The sequence below is a fragment of the Theropithecus gelada genome, chromosome 16 (assembly GCF_003255815.1).
Source record: "Theropithecus gelada isolate Dixy chromosome 16, Tgel_1.0, whole genome shotgun sequence".
In the NCBI taxonomy this organism is placed as follows: Eukaryota; Metazoa; Chordata; class Mammalia; order Primates; family Cercopithecidae; genus Theropithecus; species Theropithecus gelada.
Window position 1 is genome coordinate 999,276 of NC_037684.1, and position 25,350 is coordinate 1,024,625.

General features: G+C 50.4%; 1 protein-coding gene across 1 annotated transcript in view; it reads left to right on the forward strand.

Moving 5' to 3' along the window:
• The first annotated feature begins 765 nt into the window (after positions 1–765).
• KSR1 (kinase suppressor of ras 1) overlaps positions 766–25,350 on the forward strand; it is a 164,410-nt gene continuing 139,825 nt past the window's right edge. Inside the window, exon 1 of the mRNA XM_025363170.1 lies at positions 766–1,179. Within this exon, the coding sequence (XP_025218955.1) occupies positions 949–1,179 (231 nt within the window). The 5' untranslated portion in view covers positions 766–948. The remainder of the gene's footprint in view (positions 1,180–25,350) is intronic.

Here is a 25,350-nt window from a genome sequence, read left to right on the forward strand (position 1 = left end):
AGGAAATCGAACGTGCCCAAGGTCTCACCCTAGACAGTGGTGTAGTCAGAATTTGAGTCCTGGCCACTTGCTCCGAAGCCACCGACAATTCAGTGTGCTGTCCCCAGTGTCTGGGCTGACTTGGTGGGTTGGGAATGGCGGAGGAATGGGACACTTATTTTGGTAGGTAAATGTGGTTCAGAAGAAAGCCCTTCGTCTTTCTCCAATCCTGAGCAATCCTTTTGGCGCAGGCAGTCCAGAGCAGAGCGCTTTGTGAGCCAGTTACAGGAGAAGTGCTGTAAGCCCCTTCCCACTAGATGGCAGCCCCTAAACCCACATACAAACCCTGGAACCTCCCTGGTCCCCATCTTCCAGGGCTGGGCTGCGGCTGAGGAACTGCGGGACGTACACCCGCCGGGCGTCCAGAGGGCGCCGCCCCATCCGGGGGTCGCGGGAAGCTCCTAGGCCGGGTGGAGGGTGGAGGCGGATCGGGAGAGGCTGCTCCCTCGACTCTTGGCGCCCAGGGGAGGAGCCGGCGCGGAGCAGCCCCACCCGGGGCTCCCAGTCGGGGCCCGCCCTCACCGCCTGAACCGCCGCGGCCGCCAGGAGGGGAGGGGAGAGAAGGGCTGGGAAGGCTGCGCGGGCGCTGTCCCGGGCCCCGAGGGCGGGGGCCGGCGGCAGGTGTGCGGCGTGGACTACAAGTCCCAGCATGCCCGGCCGTCCTGACCCGGCCCCCGCCGCCGCTTAAAGGCTCCGGGAGCCGCAGCCGTCGGATCGCCGCGGCTTTCGCTTTACTGCAGCGGCTGGGAGCTCAGGAGCGGTAGACTCGGCGGCCGGCTCTACTGGCGTCCCGGCTCGGGCAGCGCCGAGGGGCGCTCCTGGTCCATCTCTCCCGGCTCAGGGGTTCCTTGCCGAGGCGCCCGCGCCCCGGGCTCCCCGCCTCGGCCGCCGCGGCCCCGATGCCCAGGCATGGATAGAGCGGCGCTGCGCGCGGCGGCGATGGGAGAGAAGAAGGAGGGCGGTGGCGGGGGGGATGCGGCGGCCGCGGAGGGAGGCGCAGGGGCCGCGGCCAGCCGGGCGCTGCAGCAGTGCGGGCAGCTCCAGAAGCTCATCGACATCTCTATCGGCAGCCTGCGCGGGCTGCGCACCAAGTGCGCTGTGTCCAACGACCTCACCCAGCAGGAGATCCGGACCCTGGAGGTAAGGGGGTCGGGGACCCGGGCTGGGCTCGAGAAGCGGCCCGGACACCTCCCTCCGGGCCCCAGTTCACTCCTGGCCGAGTTGCATCCTTAAGCCCGCGTCGCCCCCGTGGAGGCTTCCCCTCGCTCCGGCACTCGCTGATGCGGCAGCCGGAGGACCCAGGACCAGCCCTCACCTTGGGCAGGATTTGTGGGGCGGGTGCGTGGTGGGAACTGGGATAGAGGCTCGAGGGGCCCGTGGGCGGAGTGGGCTGCGCGCGGACATCCCCTTTCCTCCCTTCTCCGCCCCCACCCCATTTGCAGTTTGTGGGGCCGCAGGACTCGTTGTCCCACTGAGTCACAAGCTGGACTTTTCCCTGTGTGACTGAGCCGAGCACCCGTGGGCCAGGGTGACGGAGGAGGTTCCCTTGAAGCGTGATCGCAGGCCTGTCGTCCCCTGTTCCCCTCAAGCCCTAGACGCCGTCCTGTCCCTTCCTTTCCTCTCCTCCCAGGTCTTGTCTGCCGCTTTTCAAAAAGTGTTGCTGAAACTGCATTTTTGCTATTCAGGCGTTTGGTGCTTTCCTTTCACGTTGCCACAGAGGCTCGCTGCTTAAAATGTATTAATAATTACCCGCCGACTCCCCCTGCTTCCCCCCAAAGATTGGATTTTGGCTTAGGAAGGATTATGCTGGGGAAGCAAGCCTTTGGTGGGAAGATGACACTGTTTAAGGGGTTCTGATGGAGACAGCCTGGAGTGTAAAGAAGAAATAAGATATGCGGGCCTTCCTCTCTCAAATTATAGCTGGGAAGTATTAGAAGGATTTGGAAAAACCAGCCCAAGGGTTGTTGGGGCACCCTGTCCATACACAATGAGGGCAACTAGTGGATTCCAAATGTGATTTTGGCCAGGGACGGGGCGGTGAAACGTCAGACCAGTTAATAGCTGCCCCGTCTTGAACAAGGAACCTCTCACCATCTTGCCCTGCCACATCTGGCCTCCTGCAGGTCTGGGGATGTTTTGTTTTATTAGATCCTCAATTTCTCCTCCCCCTAAACCCTCCCCCCGCCCCTTATTGCTAATTGCCTCTGCCAGCTGTCATAAGGCCCTCTGTGATTGTGGTAATTATTACAAGACCAATCCTTCCTCCAGGCATGCCACAAGCCTGAATCCTTGTTTGATCCCAAGTGCTCAGGGGTGCCTCTCCCTCAGTTTTATTTTCTTAAAAGCTATAAAACCACAGGACATTGGAAGAATACAGTCAGTGCTGGGTATTATTATTTTTTATTACAGTTGCTAAAGCTGTACTGACCAAGGCTTTGCTTAAAAAACAAACAAAACCCCCTACAACCGGCCTTTCTGCATGCATGCTGCAGTTTTCCAAGTATTGAGAGAAACTGATTTTTTGAACACAGCTGAGTGTGTTTGCCCAGCAAAGTTCAGTTTTTAAGCTGACACAATAGGGGGCCTGTGAGGCTCGGTTCTGGGAGGAGGGGGTCGCTGTCCGGCAGAGTGTGCGTGGTTGGACTGCGGTGTTACTGGGTTTGGAGAATGCTCTCTGTGTTGGCCTCTGTGGGATTGTCCCCACGTTGCTCTGAAGTGCTCCTGGCTCCCAGAGTATGTATAGGAGAACCACTTGCTGTGCATTCTCTGGAATGGCTTTTTGTCCTACCCTAACTTCCAGAGTCTCTGATTTTGATGGCGGTGTGGCGTTCATGACACCCTAGAGCATCCAGCTATTTAAGTCTTGGAGCTGGTTTATTCAGTGGCTTCCCTCCTGAGTGTTTGTTTAGACAATCATCCCTGGTGGCAGAGAACTCATCCGAAGGCCCACAGGGGATTTGCAGCTCCCTCCTCTTCCCACCGTGATGTGGATTCGGGTTCACCCACTTCCTGAAAAGGCAGGGCTTGGGTTGTTTTGGGGGATGGGAATTTAGACCCCTGGAGCGAGTTCCATGGGGCTGCCACCAGCTAGTTAGGATGAGTCACTTCATCCCAGAGGCCTCAGCCTCCTCACCTGCAAAACAAGGAGGCTGGAGTGGATCTCTGAGGGCTCTGGAGGCTCGAAATTCTCTGGGTTAGAGAATGAGACTTGGTTGGGTGAAATCAAATGTTTGTGATTGTTTTTATACTACCCCTGTTTAAGAATAACCCTCTAAGAATGGTTCTAAAATACAGATTTACTGAACCCATAACATAGGGGTTAAGTTTATTATAAGAATCTTTGCCATAGGAGCAGCGTGGTGAACAGGAAGCCCCATGGCTTTCATATTGGGCCTGGGTTCTGTCTGTGTGACCTTAGGCAGGTCCCATGACTTCTGAATCTCAAGCTCTCCTGTATGTAAAATACGAACGAGACTGCTCACACCTGCAGCGTTTTGTCTGTCAGTCCATGCTGTTACTACCAAAAGAGTCTGCCTGGCAGCTTTCCCTAGCGAGGGTCCAGTAGCGTTTATGGCACAGGCCACCACTAGGGAAACAACCCCTACTAGACCCTCGCTAGGGAGACTTAACCCCTACTTTATGGATCAGTAAATCTGGATTTTAGGGAAAGGTACTTCTGCGGCTGCCTCTCATTTCATACAGGCGAGTGACACAAGCCAGGAAACAATCTCAGCAAGCTGGGTGGGGCTGTCCACCCCCAGCAGCTTGTGTTGGGGCCAGGTGGGCCAGTGGCAGTGTCCACTCCAGCACTCTTTCCTGTTCTGTGGGCTCCCCACACACCAGCTCATAACCTCAGAGACTGTGCTTGCAACACTGGATTCCTGGCTTTTGAAGAAGGATCTGACCGGGAGGGCTTGGCCTGTGTAACTGTGTCGGACTTATCTAGAATCTCTGGCCTTCATTATATAAGCACTCAGTGGGAGAAGCAGCATGTGAGATGTCCGTGGGGGTCCCTGACTGGAGATGGGCTGCTGCTGCCTGAAATCGTGTTGTGATGGTGGGGTGTGGGGGGTCAGCGTGTCTGGTTGCCTGGGGATAGCTTTTCTCTGTGTCGTGGTCCAGTTTGTATGGCAAAGGGTAGAAAGAGCTGACTTAACGTTTGCTGCCTATGTGCCCAGCAGTGTACCTGACTCTTCTCAATCTCACACACGTTCCTGGAGATCAGCAGTCTTCATCATACACATTTTCCCTCTCTAAATAGAAAGGGAGGGAGGCACAATCTGAAACCAGAGTCTTAATCTGTAAACAGTTGTGAGGCTACTTCATCATGGCAGGACCTGGTGTTCTGTCTCTGCTAGACCCTCCTAGGGGTCTGAAAACTCCACCGAGCCAAACGGGAATGTTCTTATGCCCCAGATATGCTCACGGAGGGACACCTGGCCTGCCTCATAGCTGGGCCTGCAACCTATGCCAGTAATAATTACCTTCATTCCTTTGAATCTGGCCAGTGCTGGGGAGACAAGGGTGTGTAGAAGCAGACACATGTTACCTCATGGAGATGTATGTTCCAGGGACATTGTGACTTGCCCTTTCCTGCCAGCCTACTAGTACTTTCCAGAGACAGGCTGTGCCGTGCTGAGTCTCCCCACCTTGTGTTCTTGTGGAGAAAAATCCCTCCTAAGCAAGCTGATGTGGAGAAAGGGGCTGAAGGACTTTGACCATCAGGCTTTGCTGGGGGAGGTGATGTTGGGAACTGTGGTAGGTGCAGAGGGGAGGCAGTATTGGGAACTGTGGTAGGTGTAGAGTCAGGCTGTACTGGGAGGCAATATTGGGAACTGTGGTAGGTTCAGTCTCTGCCCTTGAGCCGCTTTCCTAAGCAGCTGCCCTGGAGCCGCAAGGGGTCAGAAGGGAGGCCCTCCTGCCACCTGGAAGGTCAGAGAGACCTGGCCCTCACACAGCTCTGCTGTGGCAGAGGTCAGAGCCCTGCTATGTGGGGGACCTGAGCTCTCCCTGTGCCTCCTAGGAGCATCTGACGATGGAACTGCTGGGAGAGGGGAGGGGTGGCATGCCTGCAGATTGGGTCCTTAGGGTGTGTAGAGGCACGTTCCCTGGACAGACCTTTAGTTACTGTCGATGTGCTTACCTGGCTGGCTGCCACCTAGCAAGGGCTCTGAAGTAGGTGGGCTACTCTCCCAGTCTTTGGGGTTTAAGGACACTTCTAGTCTAATGAAGGAGCCAGGCAGGGCACAGTAATGACTCTAGTATCACAGCTTGCAGGACCCTGCATTGGGAACCCCACTGAACCCTTGGTCCATCCAACCTCCTGTTTTTTTTTGTTTTTGTTTTTGTTTTTAGTCAGAGTCCCACTCTGTTGCCCAAGCTGGAGTGCAGTGGCATGATCTCGGATCGCTGTAATCTCCACCTCTCAGGTTCAAGCAATCCTGCCTTAGCTTCTGAGTAGCTGGGATTACAGGCATTCCTCACTATGTCCAGCTTATTTTTGTGTTTTCAGTAGAGATAGGGTTTCGCCGTGTTGGCCAGGCTGGTCTTGAACTCCTGGCCTCAAGTGATCCAACCGCCTTGGCCTCCCAAAGTGCTGTGATTACAAGTGTGAGCCACCTCCTGGTTTTCTGGGAAATATTCCCAGAGTCTTGGGGACTTCTACCAAGTGGCAGGTCCCTGGCAGAAAGGAGACTGAAACCTGGTTTTCCTTTCCCAGCCAGCCACTGTCTCGAAGTGTGGCGTTTCTCTGCTTCTGCTCTGTGGCCACAGTTGTAACCCTCTGGCCAAGTGGCTCCAGCCATCTCTGAAGAGATACAGAGCTGGGGCTCTGGCCCCTTTTGTGTCCACTTTCACCTGGGTAACTTTTTCCCTACCTCCCAAATGTTTCTCAGAGGCAGCCTAGAGGGGGACCCGCAGTGGCTGTGAGCCTGGGGAGGGCTGGGTGGTGCTGGAGAGAGGTCTTATCAGATCTGCAGCTTGGGTTGACGTGGGTGCCAGGAGGTGTGGTTTGCTGCCTGCAGCTATGGGAATGCCTTCTTCCACGTCAGGGTTGTTTCCTCTTCTTGGAGTGGTCTGGGCTGCCTCAAAATCCAGGAAAGTGGCATTCTGCACCACAGGTATTCTACTCCTGCCCGCTGGATGTGTCTGGAGATGGACCATGCAGAGAAGCTGGCCCATGGTGGCAGTGTCTGCAATGCTGGGGAGAAGCAGCAAAGCCTGTGGCCGAGTCTCTCTAAGCTGTGCCTTTTAAAAAGGCCATCCTTCAGAATAGGCTGGGGTTGAGATATCTTTTTTACATTTAATTCAAAGGGAAAGCTGCATAGGTGCCTTTGGGGTTAGGAGAATGACCTTTGAGTAGAGAGGGCAGATACAGATGAGGAACATGCTTGATCACCTGTTCTATGTCGAGCACTCCACTAGGCTCTCAGCATATGTTGCACCTTAACATTCACAATGATGCTATGAGGCTTTATCCTGATGTTGCAGATGAGGGAATTGCATCTCAAAGGGATAGAGAGACTGTCTCAGCAGGTGGTTGAACCCGGGTTGACTGGTCTTATGGAGAACTTATGTTCAGAACTCCACAGCTGTTGCTATGGTGGGGAGATTCTGTGCAGGGCCATGGTTGCTGAGATCAAGGAAATGGCCAGTAATAAAAAGGGCTGGGCTGAGGGCATTCCATGGCTCAGGTCTAGATGTTTGGGCTTCCTGTGGTCACTCAGGCTGTGCAGCCTCAGGGTTCGGGCATGGGTCTGCTTCCCTAATGTCCGGGCCAGCACATCCTCAAAGACAGGACTCACACAGCACCATGATGCAGCTAGCTCTGCCCTTGTCTCATTCTGAGAAAGGAGAAGCTGCCTAGAGATCGGCTTACTCATAATTTTTTAAATGGCTACCTGTCTTATTCTTTCTGAACAGTTCCTCTGATAAACAGTATATTCTTTAACTTTCTACTTTTAATTAAAATATTTAAAAAATATATAATGATATATGTTCACTATAAAAAAAGAAAGTACTAGATGTACAACAGTGAAAATCACTCATAATGCCACCTCTCAGAGTTAATTCCCGTGCACATTTTGTTGTATATTTTTCCTGCATTTGCATACAAATGTACATGTGTATATTTGTGGCACATACCATGTGCATTGCCTTGTAAATGTCTTCTGTCTATATCAGCACATATACATATGCATCAACACTATTAGTGGCTGCATTGTGTGGTCACACCACAAATTCATCTAACCGGTTTCCCTGTGTGGACCATTCAGGCTGTTTCCAAGTCATGCTTTTATAAACCATGCTGCAACAAGTATCTTCCTAGAAGTGAGATTTGCTGGGTCAAAGTATATGAATACGTTTAATATCTGTCCTAGTCTTTAATATCTTTGTAGCATTCATAAATCCCCCTCTCCTAAGCAGGAATGGCAGCCTTCATGCATTTATCCCTTTGCCACTGCATCTATAATCACACTGACGTCCCAGAGTTTAAAAAGGAGGCTGGGGCTGGGTGCGGTGGCTCATGCCCGTAATCCCAGCACCTTGGGAGGCTGAGGCTGGTGGATAACTTGAGTCTAGGAGTTCAAGACCAGCTTGGGCAACATGTAAAATCCCGGCTCTACAATAAATAGAAAATTGGCCACACAGGGTGGTGCGCTTCTGTAGTTCTAGCTACTCAGGAGGCTGAGGTGGAGGATCGCTTGAGCCTGGGAGGTGGAGGTTGCAGTGACCTGAGATTGCACCATTGCACTCCAGCCTGGATGACAGAGCAAGACCCTGTGTTTTTTTTTTTTAAAAAAAAAAAAAAAAAAAGAGGCTGGACATGGTCCTGTGGCTGAGGTTCTGGGATAAGTATCAGAAACTATGGTTTCTAGTTTTGTGGTTGCTTGTGTCTGAGGTTCTGGGCTATGTGTCCGGCATTGTGGCTTCTAGTTTTTATGGTTACCTGTAGCAAAGGGGGGCCCCCAGGGCTGACCAATTAGAAGAAGGCCCTTTCCTTGCTCCAAGATAGCGGAGGGAGGGGCTGGATTTCAGGTCTCCGTGTCCAGGGACTGATGAGCTTTGGTAGTACATAACCGTATGGTGAGGTCTTGATCACTTGAGGCTCATGAAAGTCACTTTAACTGCATCCTTGGTCGCATCCCTAACTACAAATACTGATCATAGTGCTATTTGGGGTGCCTGGCTTTGGGGATGATTTAGTAGACTTGTGGCTTCCTAGGGCTGCAGAGGGTCTTGGAATTTCCATCTGGTTCAGCCCTCTCATCTTCAGTTTCCAGGCGAGGAAACTGAAGGCCTGAGGGAGAACTGACTTGCCAGGAGCCCCTGTTAAGGAGAATTAACAAGGGGTGGTTATTAAAGGAGCACTGAGTTGGGAGTCAGACCTGGAGGCCCACACCCTTGGTTAAGACATTATACCACCTTGAGCCTGGCCTGTTGACTGAGGGTGAGCCACTCCATCCTTCTCTGATTGTGAGGTCTTGCTCTCAAGGGGTTTCCTGCAGGAGAAAGCAAATGGGTTTGCTTTCCTAGCTCTGTCCCAATGCCTTAGGGACCCTGAGGACTGGAGAGATTCTTGGAGAGCCATCTGGGGTATGTCATGGGTGGGCCTTTTTTTTTTTTTTTGAGACAGAGTCTCGCTCTGTCGCCCAGGCTGGAGTGCTGGAGTGCAGTGGCACGATCTGGGCTCACTGCAAGCTCCGCCTCCTGGGTTCACGCCATTCTCCTGCCTCAGCCTCCCAAGTAGCTGGGACTACACGCACCTGCCACTACGCCCGGCTAATTTTTTGTATTTTTTAGTAGAGATGGGATTTCACTGTGTTAGCCAGGATGGTCTCGATCTCCTGACCTCATGATCTGCCCACCTCGGCCTCCCAGAGTGCTGGGATTACAGGCGTGAGCCACCGCGCCTGGCCGGGTGGGCCTTCTTTGAAGGTCAGTCTGCCCAGTGGACTGGCTCAGCCCGAATGAACGATCTTGAATCCTTGGAGTTGTCTGTGTACTTTTAAGGGCTTCTCATCCTTGCATCAAAAGATCCCTTGGAAATTAGGTAGGAAAACCTTAACTTTTGTGGGGCCTTGTGTTTGTCTTCAAAGTTCATGCACATGGCCAGGTGTGGTGGGTGGCTCACACCTGTAATCCTATCCTGGATCCCTTGAGTCAAGGAGTTTGAGACCAACCTGGACAAGATAGTGAGACCTTGTCTCTACAAAAAATAAAATATTAGCCAGGGGTGGTTTTGCGCACCTGTAGTCTCAGCTACTACGGTGGCTGAGGTGGGAGGAGCACTTCAGCCTGAACTGAGCTGCGATCTCACCAGTGTATTCCAGCCTGGGCCACAGAGCAAGACCCTGACTCAAAAAAAAACCAAAACAAACAAACCAAAAAAAACCAAGAAAAATTCTTGCAGATTTTGCATTCTGTCCCACTATCCATGGGTTTTCATGTCAAGACAATGTCAGAAGTTCTTTACAATTCCTTCCAGAAGGAGTATCCTTTTAATCTAGTGCACATGTGTCTAGTCTTTTGGCTTCCCAGGGCCACATTGGAAGAAGAATGCTCTTGGGCCACACATAAAATACACTAATGCTAATGATAGCTGATAAGCTTTAAAAAAAAAAAAAAAAAAAAAAAAAAAAAAGGTCTGTGCATGATTTTCATGATACCCACCACCACAGATAGGCGGAAAAGTCCTTGTTGTCAGGGGGTTGGACACGGCTGATCTAGTGTCTTGGCATCCATTTTGGCTTTCTCCCTGATTCCAGAATGCAGGTAGAGATGTAGAGACGAGCTCTCAGGACAGCTGCTGAGATAGAAAAATTCGTTGTCATTTATTCCCAGGCACAGCTGTTTGTCATTTGCATTAAAAAGTCTCCATTCAAACTGCTGTCACATATAACATCTATTTGTATAAGTCTGTATTTTTCCGTTGTCTTGGCCTTGGTGGGCAGTAGTGTGTTTTAACCGAGCAAACTCTCTTTCCAAATAGTGAAGCTGAAGTCAGCCTACCTGCTTGCCATTTTTCTTCCCCTTCCATTTTTCTAACCTCAGAATAATTGTAAGAATGAATTAAGATTTGTGTTTAAGGCCGGGCACAGTATCTCAGGGCTGTAATCCCAGCACTTTGGGAGGCAGAGGTGGACATATCGCTTGAGCTCAGGAGTTCGAGACCAGCCTGGGCAACATACTGAGACTCCGTCTTGTATAATTAGATTAAAATTTCAAAAAAGAAGAGAAAAAGACCTGAGTTTAAAATTAAAAAAAAAAGGGGGAAAGTGTAATGCAAAATGTGGACTATGCCAGCTATGATGGGGAAAAATAATTTTTCATACAGCATTATCTATAGACTTGTATTAGCAGTATACTGGTCATAAGCGTTTTGCTTTCCGCAAATATGATGAGGTAAGCTACTTTAAAGGACGGTGGGGCCTTCTTCCACGTGGCTCCTGGAGGTGTTGAGTCCCAATTTAGCCAATTAATTTGGGTTTAGTTTTGATATGGATAAGGGAGACCAGCTTCATTCATGGTGCACATGCAGTTTTGCCAATAAGAAAAAAAAAAAGCAACCTGTATGTTCTTACACATTAGGTGCTATCTGGAGAACTCCCACCCCTCCCCCACCAAGACCGGGCCCTCCCCCACCAAGACCCGGCCCTTCTGAAGTCTCAATGCAGCTTTTCTGTATCTCACACTGTACCCTGCAAGATGTTTCTGTGAAAGAAAGTTGTGCTGCATCAGCCATCTCCCTCCTGAAGATCCCTGTGGATAAGGATTTGTGTTTTAAAGGTTCTGAGAAGTCTGCAGCAGCAGTTCTCACACTTATTTGTCCAGGGGATCTTTTCTTCCACTGAACGTAGTTAGGGAGACACGGCCTTAAGCCTTGAGCAGAGAAAGAGACAAGAAACTGTTGGCTCACTTACAACCAAGTGTTGTGTTTATATTTTAGGTTTTTATGAAACTGAGGTGCTGTTTGAGGTTCCAAATAAAATTGGGTGGGTTGAAGAGAGGCTGGTATCCCTGAAGACTTAGCCAGCCATGAGACGTTGCCTTTTGTTGAAGGAGGTGCTTTACAAAGGGAAATAGGGTGTCTACTGGGCATCACATTAGCACTTAAATACATGTATCACTGAATCCGTCTAACAAGAAGAGGAAACTTGCCCAGAGAGGTGTGCCCGCTCGCCTGCCTGCCTGGAGTTCGCACTTCCTGCCTCCTCCTGGCCCTGGTGTTAAGGGCATGGTCTGCTCAGGGTCTACCAGGAACCTCATGATCCCCTTGATGGGCAGAAAACAATCCAAGAGAAATGCAGATGGCTGTGGGTGCATTTGAGCCTGGGCTGCAGGGGATTGGGGGAGAGGGCTGGGCTGCAGATGAGGAATGCTTTTTAAAATAAAAAAGGAAATGCTGGCTCTGAATGGAAAGGAAAGGAAGCAGCTTCCTGTTTCTGGTGGTGGCTTTTTGAAAGGAGGAGCTCTTTCTGGCCTCTTGGCCAATGGAGGCCTGGGCCGGCTGGGGCCACTCTAGGTGCGCCGGAGTCAAGGCTCCCACACTGCTGCCTGAGGTTTCAGAAAGAGAGCGCTGGTTCCACCCCGTTTCATTTTCCCCGGTCGCTGAGTCAAATGGATGTATGTGGTTTCCAAAACGAATATCTATACCTGTTACAAAATGGATGTGTCATAATAGCTGACATTTACTTTTACGACAAGCTTGCTTTGTGCCTGGCCCCCTTGTTAAGCTTTATGTAGCATTTACTTCTCACAACACCCTTGTGAGGAAGGTCTTCTCGCTGTCCCCATTTTACAGATGAAGAAACTGAGGCGCACAGAGGTTAAATGACTTTCCCAGAGTCACATAGCTAAGGAGAGACTGAGCTGTGACTTGAACCCCGGCAGGCTTAATTCCTTGCCTTTAACACCCAACTTGGATTTGCAAACTCCTCTCTCCTCCAGCTGGAAAGTCTTTTAGCATAGGATAATCTTGAAGACTCTAGTTGCCTTTGTCTCGGCTCTGGGCGTAGCCCCAAACCCTGGGCCAGGCCATAGTGATTCCTTGGTGTGTAGGGGCTAAGGGAAAAACTTGCTTTTTGCCCCCTGAAGGTTTACTGGAAAAATCACTCACAACATGTAGATGACTAAGAGAAATGGCGTATGAATTGATTCTCCCTGGTGTATCACAAAATCACAGAGCGATTACCTAATATCCCAGTGGGACCCTGCTATTTCTTTGAATGATCCTAAGAGATAGACATTATCTTGTGAATGGGTCTCTTAGGGTGTGGTTGCATTTTTGGTCTTTTTTCCTGCAATAGATAATGAGATAACAGTGAGGGGAATGAAAAACAATCCTTGTCCCTGGTGGGTCCATCTGTTCTTTTTATAGATGGAGGAAAAGTCTCTTTCAGTGTCTGTTAATCTCTTAGGGCCTTTAGTTTAAAATGCTTATTATATCAGAGAGCTATGTTTTGAGGTCAAGTTCCCTGTGCTCCATCAGGTGGAATGCCTAGGTCTGAATTTATGGGGTTTTTTTTTTCTTTTTTTTTTTTTTTGAGATGGAGTCTCGCTCTGTCCCCCCAGGTTGGAGTGCATTGGCTCAGTCTCGGCTCACGGCAAGCTCCGTCTCCCAGGTTCATGCCATTCTCCTGCCACAGCCTCCCGAGTAACTGGGACTACAGGTACTTGCCACTACGCCCGGCTAATTTTTCGTTTTTGTATTTTTTAGTAGAGACAGGGTTTCACTGTGTTAGCCAGGATGGTCTCGATCTCCTGACCTTGTGATCCGCCTGCCTCGGCCTCCCAAAGTGCTGGGATTACAAGCGTGAGCCACCACTGCGCCCAGCCGTATTTTTTTTTCTTTTTAACTTTATCATAGAAAGGTTTAAACTTGTACAAAAGTAGAGAGAATGTTGTGACCACCTCTGTGTAGTGATTCCCCAGCTTCAGCAATAACCAACTGTGGCATATATATATATTTTTTTCTTTTTTTTTTCCTGAGATGGAGCCTGGCTGTGTTGCCTGGGCTGGAGTGCAGTGATGAGATCTCAGCTCACTGCAACCTCCGCCTCCTGGGCTCAAACAATTCTCCTGCCTCCACCTCCCAAGTAGCTGGGATTACAGGCAAGCACCACCATGCCCGGCTAATTTTCTTATTTTTAGTAGAGACGGGGTTTTACCATATTGGCCAGGCCAACTCGTGAGCTCAAGCAATTTACCCACCTTGGCCTCCCAAAGTGCTGGGATTACAGGCGTGAACCACCGTGCCTGGCCCGTGGCCAATCCTGAGTGATCTGGGGTATTTATGCTCTGTTTTGGCAATGGTGGCCCTGGGCAGTCCGTCTCTAGGAAGCAGAGTGACCCAGGGCGGCCATCCAGCCCTCCGCTTCCAGGCTGAGCTATACCTATTTCAGCAGACTGGGAGGAATCTCTGTGTTTTCCCGTGAAAAGCCATCTTGATTATTTTCTCCTAAGCTTGCACTGGCTTCTGGCAGCAGGTACATTGCAGAGTGTCCATCTCACTATCTAACCTGAGTCTACTGCTGCACCTAAAACCTGTTCTCAGACAGTTGAGTGCCTTCCCTCTCCCCGCAGTCCTGCCAGAGACTGAGATGAGGGTCTTTAACAAGGTGGGGCCCCCAGACCCAGCAGAATCCCACTGTGCATGTCCTGATTTCCAGTCCACTCTTGTCCATGCCTCTAGTGTCTGTTCCCTTCCTTTTCCTTGTTGCTTGTTCCCATTATAAGTGTATTTCAGCTAACATTGATTGAGCTTCACTGCGTGTGGGCCCTGGAGAGAAGAACTGGTGAGTACAGGAAGGTGCTATTCTCTGGGTGCCCCAAGGCATATCCTCATTTCTGCGGTTCCAGCCTGGAACCTGGATCCAGCACCTGTAAAAGGCTTCCTTGCCCTTCCTGGCTCTTCTCTCGAGGCTCTGCACAGTCGTTCCTGAAGCCTGGCTTTGCTGACCGCTTTCTCATTTCTCTTCTCCATGGTCTTTTGATCCCAACAGGTAGTTTTCTTTTGATTGGTTGTGTTTTGTTTTGGCTTTTGCTATGTTCTCTTGCAAGCATTTCTCAGGTGCCGAGTAGCTTTTTGCTGACTGTTTCAGTCTCCGAGTTTGGCCTCCACAACACAATTGTGATGTTGCTATGGGAAAGGGCCCCTCAGGCACTTGGTAGGACATTGAGGTGTGCATTGAGGGTGCCAGGATATGCGGGGACTCTGGGGTGGGGATGCCATATTTATATTCTGACTCCATTCCTTGCCAGCTCTGTGACCTTGGGCAAGTTGTTTAGCTCTCTGGACCTCACTTTTCTTGTTTGTTAAAAGGGGGTAAGAGTAGGTTAATTTTGGATTCTTTTGAGAACCAAGATACAGAAGGAGTGCTGGACAGTGCCTGGTATTTAGAAAGAGTTCAGTGCTTCCACCATCGCCTCCCCCCCCGCCCCATTTCATGTAGCATTACTCCAAAACACTTTTCCATGTTTCCCTATTATCTTCCTTTTAGTCATTTTAGTCGCCACATGATAGTGTATCTAGTGGATCTACTGTAATTTGGCAAAGCATTTTCCCTGTTATTGGACATTTCAGTTGTTTCTAGATGTCTGCATTTATAAACAATGTGAATGGAGTAGTTTTTATACAGGCGCTTTATTTTTGTTCCTATTCTGAATTCGTTTTCTTGGGATAATTCCCAGGAATGGAATTACTGGGTCAAAGAGCATGGAGATGGAGTGTGTGTGTGTGTGTGTGTGTGTGTGTGTGTGAGACTTGCCAAACTGTTCTCCCTTTTTTTTTTTTTTTTTTTTTTTGAGACGGAGTATCGCTCTATTGCCCAGGCTGGAGTGCAGTGGCGTGATCTCGGTTCACTGCAACCTGCACCTTCTGGATTCAAGTGATCCTTCTGTCTCACCCTCCTGAGTAGCTGCGATTACAGGTGCACCACTACGCCCAGCTAAGTTTTGTATTTTTAGTAGAGACGGGGTTTTGCCATATTGGCCAGGCTGGTCTCAAACTCCTGACCTCAGGTGATCCACCCACCACGGCCTCCCAAAGTACCGGGATTACAGGTATAAGCCACCACACCTAGCCCCTCCATTTAAGTCCTTTTGAATGATGGCTGTTTTAAAAATTGTACTCCTGGGTAAGTATCTCATATTTTTTACAATTCTTTCTGACCTTTGTACCTTTCTTCTTCTCTCCTTTATTCTCTCCATTTTTCAACCGTGTTAGATATTCCTCATCTTGAATTTGCTATTGATTTTCTCTTTTGTCCATTTGTTCAGTGACTTTTTTTTTTTTTTTTTTTAAATTTCAGACAGAGACTCACTCTGTCCCCCAGGCTGGAGTGCAGTGGCACAATCTTGGGTCACTGCAACCTCTGCCTCCTGGGTTCAAGAGATTCTTGTGCCTCAGCCTCCTCAGTAGCTGGGAGCACAGGCACGCACTACTATACTCGGCTAATTATTGTATTTTCAGTAAAGACAGGGTTTTGCCATGTTGGCCAGGCTGGTCTCGAACTCCTGGCCTCAAGTGATCTCCCTGCCTCGGCCTCCCAAAGTCCTGTAAAGGCGTGAGCCACCACGCCGGGCCCACTCAAGTGACTATTGAGCATCTGCTGTGTGCCAGGCACTGTTTTAGGCACTGAGGAAGGAGCAGGGAAGAAAATAGAAGGCTTCCTTTAGTAGAAAGAGAAAGATAATAAACACGCCAAATAGACATGCTCTCAGAAGAAAACTGGAAGTGGGTGAGAGAGAGGTGGGAGTATGGAGGAGGTGATTTCTTTAGGTGGGGTGATTGGGAAAGGCCTTCCCAGAGAGGGTGACTTTTGAGCTAAGTCTTGAAAGAAGAGAAGGCCACTGTAGCCTGGAGGAGTGTTCCCAGCAGAGGGACTGGCTTGTGCAAGAGCCTTGAGGCAGAATCAAGCTTGGTGTGGTCAAGGGCCAGGAGGAGGCTGGTGTGCCTGGAACATGGTGTCAGGGGCGGATGGTTGGCCTTGGGGTCAAGGAGGTAGGCAGGGGTATGGGGCTGTTTTTTCAGTGCTGGGCCCCAGGAGAGAATTAATGCACCAACTCAACAAACAGGTGTCCTCCCGCTTCCCCCTCCACCCTCCTGGCCGGGTTTCATGCACTGTTCTGGAATATAAGAGTGAATGAGAGGTGTATTGTGCTCCAGAAAGCCAGCTTAGTGGGGGAGTTTGTGGATGAGTAAACCCGTAGAAGGTGCTGGTGAGGTGTGAATGAAGGCTCATCAGGCCATGCAGCTGACTCATCTCTGCACTGAGGTGTGTAGGGACTTGGGAAATGTGTCTTGATTTGCACTGAGCTGTGCTCTGTGCTGCCAGCCTTCACTGTGGTAACTGAAACTCAGTTCTCTGATGTAAAGCCTGGCAGTCCCGGCCTGCTTGGCGGCACATGGATCCCTGCCAGGGAAGGGGTCTTCAGACTTGAGGTTGCCAGCTCAGATGTGGGGCTGCCGATACCAGGTATGAGTGTCTAGGCACCCAGTTATGGGAAACAAGCCCAAGAGACAGCCGTGGGAAACCCCCTTCTTACTGAGCTGCCTGTCCTGCCCCTTTCTCCCCTGACTGCAGACTCTGATTTGGGGTTCTGGTTAGGAATGTAGACTTCGGGACATTGTGCTCCTCATGGGTTTCTTCCTGTAGGATGGGGCAAGAAGGGGTTATGAGATCGAGCAGATACTTCTGGGAGTCTAGAGTGTACTCACCTAGTGAGGTGTGGACCTCACGGCAGTGCCTGGAAATAGCCTGGTGGAAGATGTTGGCACCATTTCGTTTGGGGGAGGCTGAACGACTAATAAGCCCCAGGGGGGTCTGATGTCATTGAGTTAGGGGCCTCCTTTGACCAGGGTTAACCAGCACCTTGGGTTCCTTGCATGTAAGCTTGTTGCTATTAAATAAATGGAAAGTGGGCTGGGCCCTGTGGCTCATGCCTGTAATCCCAGCACTTTGGGAGGCCGAGGTGGGCAGATTGCCTGAGGTCACGTGACCAGCCGGGACAACATAGTGAAACCCCGTCTCTACTAAAAGTACAAAAATTAGCTGGGCGTGGTGGTGGGTGCCTATAATCCCAGCTACTCAGGAGGCTGAGGCAGGAGAATCGCTTGAACCTGGGAGATGGAGGTTGCAGTGAGCTGAGATAATGCCACTGCGCTCTAGCCTGGGCAACAGAATGAGACTCCATCTCAAAATGAAAATAAAAAAATAAATAAATAGGAATGGAAGGCCAGAATCCTGGGAATATATTAATAATAACTCAGGGCCCTATCCCTTCCTCCCACAGTTATGGCTAATGTGAAGTGGACCTGCCCAGGTTTTTTGAGACAGGGTCTCACAGTGTTTCCCAGACTGGAGTTCCGAGGCACCATCATGGCTCACTGCAGTCTCTGTCTACCTCTCTGGCTCACCTTCAGCCTCCCAAATAGCTAGGACCACAGGTGTATGCCACCTTGCCTAGCTAGTACCCAGGTTTAAGGCAGCAAGATTCTGACAGCAGTTGTCTCAGTTAACGTCTCAGTGATGATAACTTTATGAGCCCATGTAGGTGATGAAATAAGGCCCAAAGTCCCACAGTCACTGGTGGAGATGAATTGTCTGCATTTCCGTTTGTGTTCATTTTATTGCCCTCTTTAGAAATTTGCTTGATCTTGGGTCTTGTTCAGGGCAGAAAGAGATAATACAAGGCTTTGGTAATGCTTAGCATTTTAGAAGAAGTAATGCTGGGTGGAAATGGATTTGGCAATCTCTTTTTTCACATCATTGAAATGGGAGTCTCTCACAGTTGGAGACAGGATGAAGTAACAGAGTCTGGGGATCTGGATTAACAGGTGGCCATTTGCAGAAAGGAGGCTGCAAAGCAAGAGGTGGGGGCTTCTGGCTGAGCAGGAAGGTGGGAGAGGGGCATCCTTGTGAGGAGCAGCCTGCAGGGCTGGGGTTTGGGCAGCAGGCGGGCAGAGGACTTTATCTGATCATCTCAAAGAATTTTGCCTCTGCTTGGAAGGGTTCCGGCTACAAAGACAATATAGCAGGTAGTGCTTGGATCTGATGGCAACAGGCACAGTGGTATTTTAAATGCTGGTGGTGCATTTTAGGAGAAAGAAGGTGATGAGTCCCTGGGGTGGGTCCCTGTGGTGGCCCTGACTCACTGTGGGACAGGGGACAGGGGACAGAGTAGAACAAGGGAGAATCCATCAACGAATGGAAACTTGTCTTTTCAGGGGACAGGAAATTTTTTTTGTGTGGTTGGCCTGGTGGCTTATGAGGAGAGGTGAAGATTTGAGACAAAACCCCAGGCCACTCTTCCAACTGCATCTTTGACAATTGAGAGTTTTAGGAAGTAGTTAAAAAAAGAAAAAGAGAAACCAAAAGTCAAAGACCTCGTTTACTTGCAATACCTGTGTACAGCCAGCCATGTGGGCTGCAATCATCTGTGTGTCTAGAGGAAACTCCTTCACTTGCATCCCTCCCACCTAGACCCCTAAACCAGAGGGGGCTTCTGACTATTCTTAGAAGAAGACTTAGGTAGCCTCAAATGACCAGACCTTGTCTCAAGCATCTAACAGCTTAGGCTAAACTTCCTCTCTGGCCCTGTTTGGTTTAAGCAGTTTCCTGGTCTGGCAGGATTTGTTATCTTAGCACCCAACTTGTCAAAACCTTGGTCCTACTTGTCATAGCAAACGGGCCCCTGTCACCCTGTGGCTGCAAGCCAGGCAATGCTTATGTTCCAAAAGGCAGACCTGCTGTTCTTACTATAAAGCTCTGCTGGGCCATGGATGGCTTCTATCTTTGGATATAAGGATGGGAGGATGAGCAGCACCTCATGCTGGGTAAGAGCACAGGTTCAGGTGGTTGACAGCCTGGATTCAGACTGTACTGCCTTTCTGGCTAGCTGTGTGTCTTTGGGCAAGTTGCTTACCCTTTCTGAGCAATAGTTTCCTCATCTGTGCAATAGGGATTATAATGGGGTCGTTTTTCATAGTAAGTAAGATGAGCCATGGAAAAGCACAATGCCTTGTGCAGAATGAGAATATTTTTATATTACAATATTACTATTTATTTTTTCGACAAGTGTTTAATTAGCACCCATTAGGGACTGGGCACTATTCTTAGTTGTGGGGAAAATAGCAGTGAACAAAATGGACACAAATGTAGACCTTGTGGAACTTACGCTTTAGTGTTGGGTGGAGACATTCAGATGACAAGTAAATAAGTAAAGCCTGGAGCAGTGGCACACACCTGGAATCCCAGTTACTTGGGAGGCTGGGGCAGAAGGATCACCTGAGCCAGAAGGATCACCTGAGCCAGAGTTCAAGACCAGCCTGGGCAACATAGCGAGATTCTCATCGCTAAAAATACCACACACACACTAAGGAAAATGTGTTATCTGTTAAGTGGTAAAATTGCTTTGGAGAAAATGAAAGCAGGGAGGGGTGCCTAGATGGTGGTGTAATTTTAAGTGAGGGGTCAGGATGGGTTTGCAGAGGAGGTGATATTTGAGTAAAGACCCCAAAAGGGTGGAGAAGGACTCCACGGGGATACAGCTGGAAAAGAGCTTTGGAAGCCGAGGAACAGCTCACATGGAAGCCGAAGGGGAGTGAGCCCGGGTTGTTGGAAAACCCTGGGGCCAGGGGTGAGGCCACAAGGGGCCCTGGGCGTGACATTTAGGGAGGTGCTTGCTCTCCAGTACCCACTGCACTCGCGGGACTCTGAGCACAGGTGTGAAGGAGGAAAGAGTATTGAGAAGAGAAGGTGGTGAGAGGTGCTGGGTTTATGTGGGCTCTGTGTCCATCCTGTAGAATCCACAGGGGATTTTGGAATTTGTGTCTTACTAAAAAATGGAGTTTGGGGTTTGGCACACTAACCTACTGACTTACAGAAAGTCACTTTCTGACTGTGTGGGCAGGTGACAGAGCCCTGGCCTGGGGCAAGCTGAGGCTCTGCCACTCGCTGAGGGCATCAGGTGGGTGAGCCACGTTTATTCATCCAGCAGCTTTTACAGAACTCCCACGGCAGAAGATCGTGCCGGTACCTGCCCGGTATTACTTTCTTCATCTATGACATGAGGACAGCGATGCCCTTCCATCCACTCCATCCTTCCAGGGGTGTTCCTCCTGAGGCAAGAATGCAATAGAAAAGCAAAGCAGAATGTATGAGGCTATTTGCGTTATCCATAATACAGAACAAAATGAAAACAATATAGCTGTCCAGTGGTAAGGGGAGGTTTGGCAGACCATGGCACAGGACACGATGGGTGGGTCGTCACACACGCAGATGTCAATTATGGAGGCTGGGTAAGAACACGAGCATATTCATACTGTTACATCAAGGGAAAATACACAGTATTTAAGATTGCATGTGTGTGGCATTTGTAGTCCTGTAAATATGTGATGATATGTATGCAGATGGGGAAAACTAGAGGTGAAATTGAAATGAGTTATGTGTGGTGGGACTGCTTTTCTTTTGGAAAAATTATTTTATTATTGCCCTAATTGCATTCCTTGATTTATTTTTTATTTTTATTTTTATTTTTTATTTTATTATTTGTTTTTGAGACGAAGTCTCGCTCTGTGGCCCGGGCTGGAGTGCGGTGGTGCGATCTCTACTCACTGCAAGCTCCGCCTCCCAGGTTTATGCCATTCTCCTGCCTCAGCCTCCCGTGTAGCTGGGACTACAGGCGCCCGCCACCACGCCCGGCCATTTTTTTGTATTTTTAAGAGAGACAGGGTTTCACTGTGTTAGCCAGGATGGTCTTGATATCCTGACCTCGTGATCTGCCCGTCTCGGCCTCCCAAAGTGCTGGGATTACAGGTGTGAGCCACCGTGCCCGGCCTCCTTCATTTATTAAAGTAATGAATATTTGAGTGCCTACTAGCTATCAGGCTCTGAGAAGATGCTTGGGTAGAGCAGTGGACTGGACTGCACGGCCCCTGCCCGGGGGGGCCATGCTCAGTGAGCGATTCTTGAGTTCCCACCCCTTCTTAGCGCTCAAGGATTGAAGGCTAATGAAGTGGTGCAAAATTCAAACTTTCTGGAATAAAACGGAGAGTTGGTCCTCCAGGTACTCTGCAGGGCGCTTGTTGAGCCAGTCCCAGATTTTTTTTTTTTTTTTTTTTTTTGAGACGGAGTCTTGCTCTGTCACCCAGGCTGGAGTGCAGTGGCCGGATCTCAGCTCACTGCAAGCTCCTCCTCTCGGGTTCACGCCATTCTCCTGCCTCAGCCTCCCGAGTAGCTGGGACTACAGGCACCCGCCACTTCGCCCGGCTAGTTTTTTGTATTTTTTAGTAGAGACGGGGTTTCACCGTATTAGCCAGGATGGTCTCGATCTCCTGACCTCATGATCCGCCCGTCTCGGCCTCCCAAAGTGCTGGGATTACAGGCTTGAGCCACCGCGCCCGGCCCAGTCCCAGATTTTGCTGAGAAACAGGGAAGTTTCCAGAGTTGCCACCCCCTCCTGAGGGTAGAGAGCTCAGGGATAGAGCTGGCTTGTCACCAAAAGGGCCACCTCAGTCTTGGCTGCTGGGACTTGAGCAATGCTGGGGCGCTGCCAGTGAGCTATGATTCCACCTTCTCAGGGAGCACCCCTGCCCTTTTGACTGTGGTGCCCGTAGTATGAGGGATTGTCCCAGGAAGGAGACAGCAGCTATGGGCTCATCTCCTAGGTGCCCAACACTCACAGGGTCCACACTGCCCGTGATGTGCCCTGGTTGACTCAGAAGGACTGAAATGTTGGCCAGCCACAGATGGTTCCTGCTGCCGCCACTCTGGAGAAAAGCCCTCTGGCTGTTTGGATGATGGTGGTGGTGATGAGGACATTTGTAACTATAGCACACATGTGAGGCCTGCTGTCTATGTTCTGGGCTCTCAGATAGCACTGGGAATACTGTACCCTACCAGTCCCCTCCGTTACAGGAAAGTGGATCCAGACCCCAAGAGAGGGTTCTTGGATCTCATGCAAGAAAGAATTCAGGGCAAGTCCATAGCGTAAAGTGAAAGCAAGTTTATTAGGAAAGTAAAGGAATAAAACACTGGATACTCCACAGACAGAGCAGCCCTGAGGGCTGCTGGTTGCCCATTTGTATGGTTATTTCTTGATAATAGGCTAAATAAAGGGTGGATTATTCATGCCTCACCTTTTTAGATCATATAGGGTAACTTCTTGACATTGCCATGGCATCTGTAAAGTGTCATGGCGCTGGTGGGAGTGTAGCAGTGAGAACAACCAGAGGTCACTCTTGTGGCCATTTTGGTTTTGGTGGGTTTTAACCCACTTCTTTGCTGCAACCTGTTTTATCAGCAAGGTCATTATGACCTGTGTTTTGTGCTGACCTCCTGTCACGTCCTGTGACTTAGAGTGCCTAACCATCTGGGAATGCAGCCTGGTAGGTCTCAGCCTTATTTTACCCAGCTCCTGTTCAAGACGGAGTTGCTCTGGTTCACACGTCTCTGACACCTCTAGCCGCCCTGGAAACACCGGAGTTCGGTTCTCACCTCCCATTGTACAGGGATGAGGGAACTGAAGCCCAGAGAGGTGAGTTAGCCTCTTGAGGGCACACCGGTGGTGACAGGCTGAGATTAGAATTGGAGTCTGGCTGATGACGAAGCCCATGCCTTTGCAGTTTCTTTGTCACAGCTCACTGGACTGTGGGGTGGTACAAGTTGAAAATCTGTCTACCTGGGGAAAACGGTGATGTATAGACCCCTCTCTTCTTCCTGCTCCACCCCCGGCCCATCCCTCCCAGAATGCCATCATAACCCCTCCACTTCTACACCAGATGCTTCAGGGAAAGTTCCCTGTTCTCCTTTTTTTCTTGAGACGGGGCCTTACTCTGTCGCCCAGGCTGGAGTGCAGTAGTGCAATAACAGCTCACTGCTGCCTCGATTTCCCAGGCTCAAGCAATCCTCCTGCCTCAGCCTTTTGAGTAACTGGGACTATGAAATGTGCCACCACACATAACTAACTCTTTTATTTTTTGTAGAGATGAGGTCTCACTATGTTGCCCAGGCTGGTCTTGAACTCCTGGTCTCAAGTGAGGCCAAGGGTGGCCTCCCAAAGTGCTGGAATTACAAGGCGTGAGGCACTACACCTGGTCTTCCTGTTGTCTTTGAGGGAGACTAAAGCCCTCTAGCTTCAAAGGAAGGAGTTCTTCTTTAAGGACAGACTATGTCGTGACCTTTTCACCCAGAAATTCCGGGGCCTAGCCCAGTACTTGGCACACGGTAGGTGCTGAGGAATTGAAGGAGGGTTCTGGAATATGTGCTTTAATAAGGGCTAAACCAACCTCACGGCATTCGTAGAAAAATAACACAAACTGGTGTAAAAGGGGATGGTGTCAGGGTTAGGAGTGTGGCCTCTGGGGTCAGACAGCCTGAGTGTGACTGTGCCTATACTGTGGACTCTTCTTACCTTGGTCAAGTTATTTTGCTTTTCTGGGTTCCAGTTGCCTCATCTGAGGAATGGGGACATATGAATGGGGAAAATGTCATACCTACTGGTTGGGGCTGTTGTGCGGATTATTACTGTTTTTTGCATGATGTCACCATATTGGTCATGAGATGTTGTGAGAATTAAATGAATACGGTAGGTGGAATAGGGCTTTGTGCCCAGTAAGCCCTTGATAAACATGAGCTGTCCATTATTGTTCTCTGGGGAGAATCCTCTGCCCCCAGGTGTGGGTTCTCATCCTGTCTGTGGCTTCAGAGTCCAGACCTAACGCCACCGACCTCCTTGCCCTTCCTGCACCCCCACCATGGAGCACCATCGGTGGAGTGGGGTTGGGGGCTTATCACCCCAGGAAGATTAGATACATTGGGAGGTGGGACGTCTTGGGCAGACCCAAGACCCCTGAGTCCCAGCTTTGTCATGCTGTGACCCGGGGCAGATCCCCTCCTGGGAATCCATTTCCTAATCTGTGAAATGAGCATGACTGTTGCTGGGGTCACGAGAACATGGTCAGTGCCATAAAGCATGTGGCGGGTGGACCTCCATCCATGCTCCTCCCTCCATTCATGCTCCTCCCTCCTTCCATACTCCTTCCTACATCCATGCTCCTCTCTTCCTCTGTGTTCCTCCCTCCCTCCGTGCTCCTCCCTCCCTCCATGCTCCTCCCTCCATCGTTGCTCCTCTCTCCCTCGGTGCTCCTCTCTCCCTGTGCTCTTCCCTCCATCCGTGCTCCTCCCTCCTTCCATGCTCCTCCCTGCATCCATGCTCCTCTCTGCATCCATGCTCCTCTCTCCCTCTGTGTTCCTCCCTCCCTCCGTGTTCCTCCCTCCCTCCGTGCTCCTCCCTCCGTCCATGCTCCTCCCTCCCACCATGCTCCTCCCTCCATCCTTGCTCCTCTCTCCCTCTGTGCTCCTCTCTTCCTCTGTGCTCCTCCCTCCATCCATGCTCCTCCCTCCATGTATGCTCTTCCCTCCATCCATGCTCTTCCCTCCCTCTGTGCTCCTCCCTCCAGCCATGCTCCTCCCTCATCCATGCTCCTCCCTCCATCCATGCTCCTTCCTCCATCGATGCTCCTCCCTCCATCTGTGCTCCTCTCTCCCTCAGTACTTCTGCATCTGTGCTCTGCCCCTCCTCCCCATCCATGCTCCTCCCTCCATCCGTGCTCCTCCCTCATCCTGGAGTGCCAGGCCCACTGTCAATCTTGTGTGAGTTCACAGAACCCATGTCAATAAGGCGCGAGCAGATGGGTGGCTGGGTTCCCGTTCTCGCTGCAGCATCCCCTGTTGCACCCCTCACCTCTCTTTGCTACTCCTTTTGTTCCTTCTGAGGCAGGTGTAGGGAAGGGAGGAAGGTGCGACTCCTAGTGCAGACAGGGATGGGCCGCTCTGACCCACACTGGCCCTCCACCTGCTTTCTTTGTTCAGTTGAGACCCCTTCATCTCCTTCAAGTGCTGCAGGACATGAGACAGATGCTTGGACTTCCCTTGAGAGGTGGGCATCCCAGACCTCTGTTGGGGCCTCCAGGTGGTGGGTAGGTTCTGGTTGGAAGGAGGAAGGGCTTCAGTGGGATGTGAGCCTCAAGCACAGGAGAGAATTACATCCCTGGGTCCAGATGGTTGATAAGGGGCCGTTCCCAAGCTGTCTGCAGCACAGGTGCTGTGGGATGAGAGTGACTAACAGAGGGGTGGCAGCACACATAGACATTAGAGGGTGACCTGTGCTGCGGGAGCCTGGGTCGGACCACATCCTCTGGGGTGTGTGTGAATGTATGTAGGTGTCTGCCTGTGTGTGGGTTTGTCTGAATGTGAAGAGGAATTCTTGGTGACATTCAGGGAAAAGTTTAATGATAAAGGGGTCCTT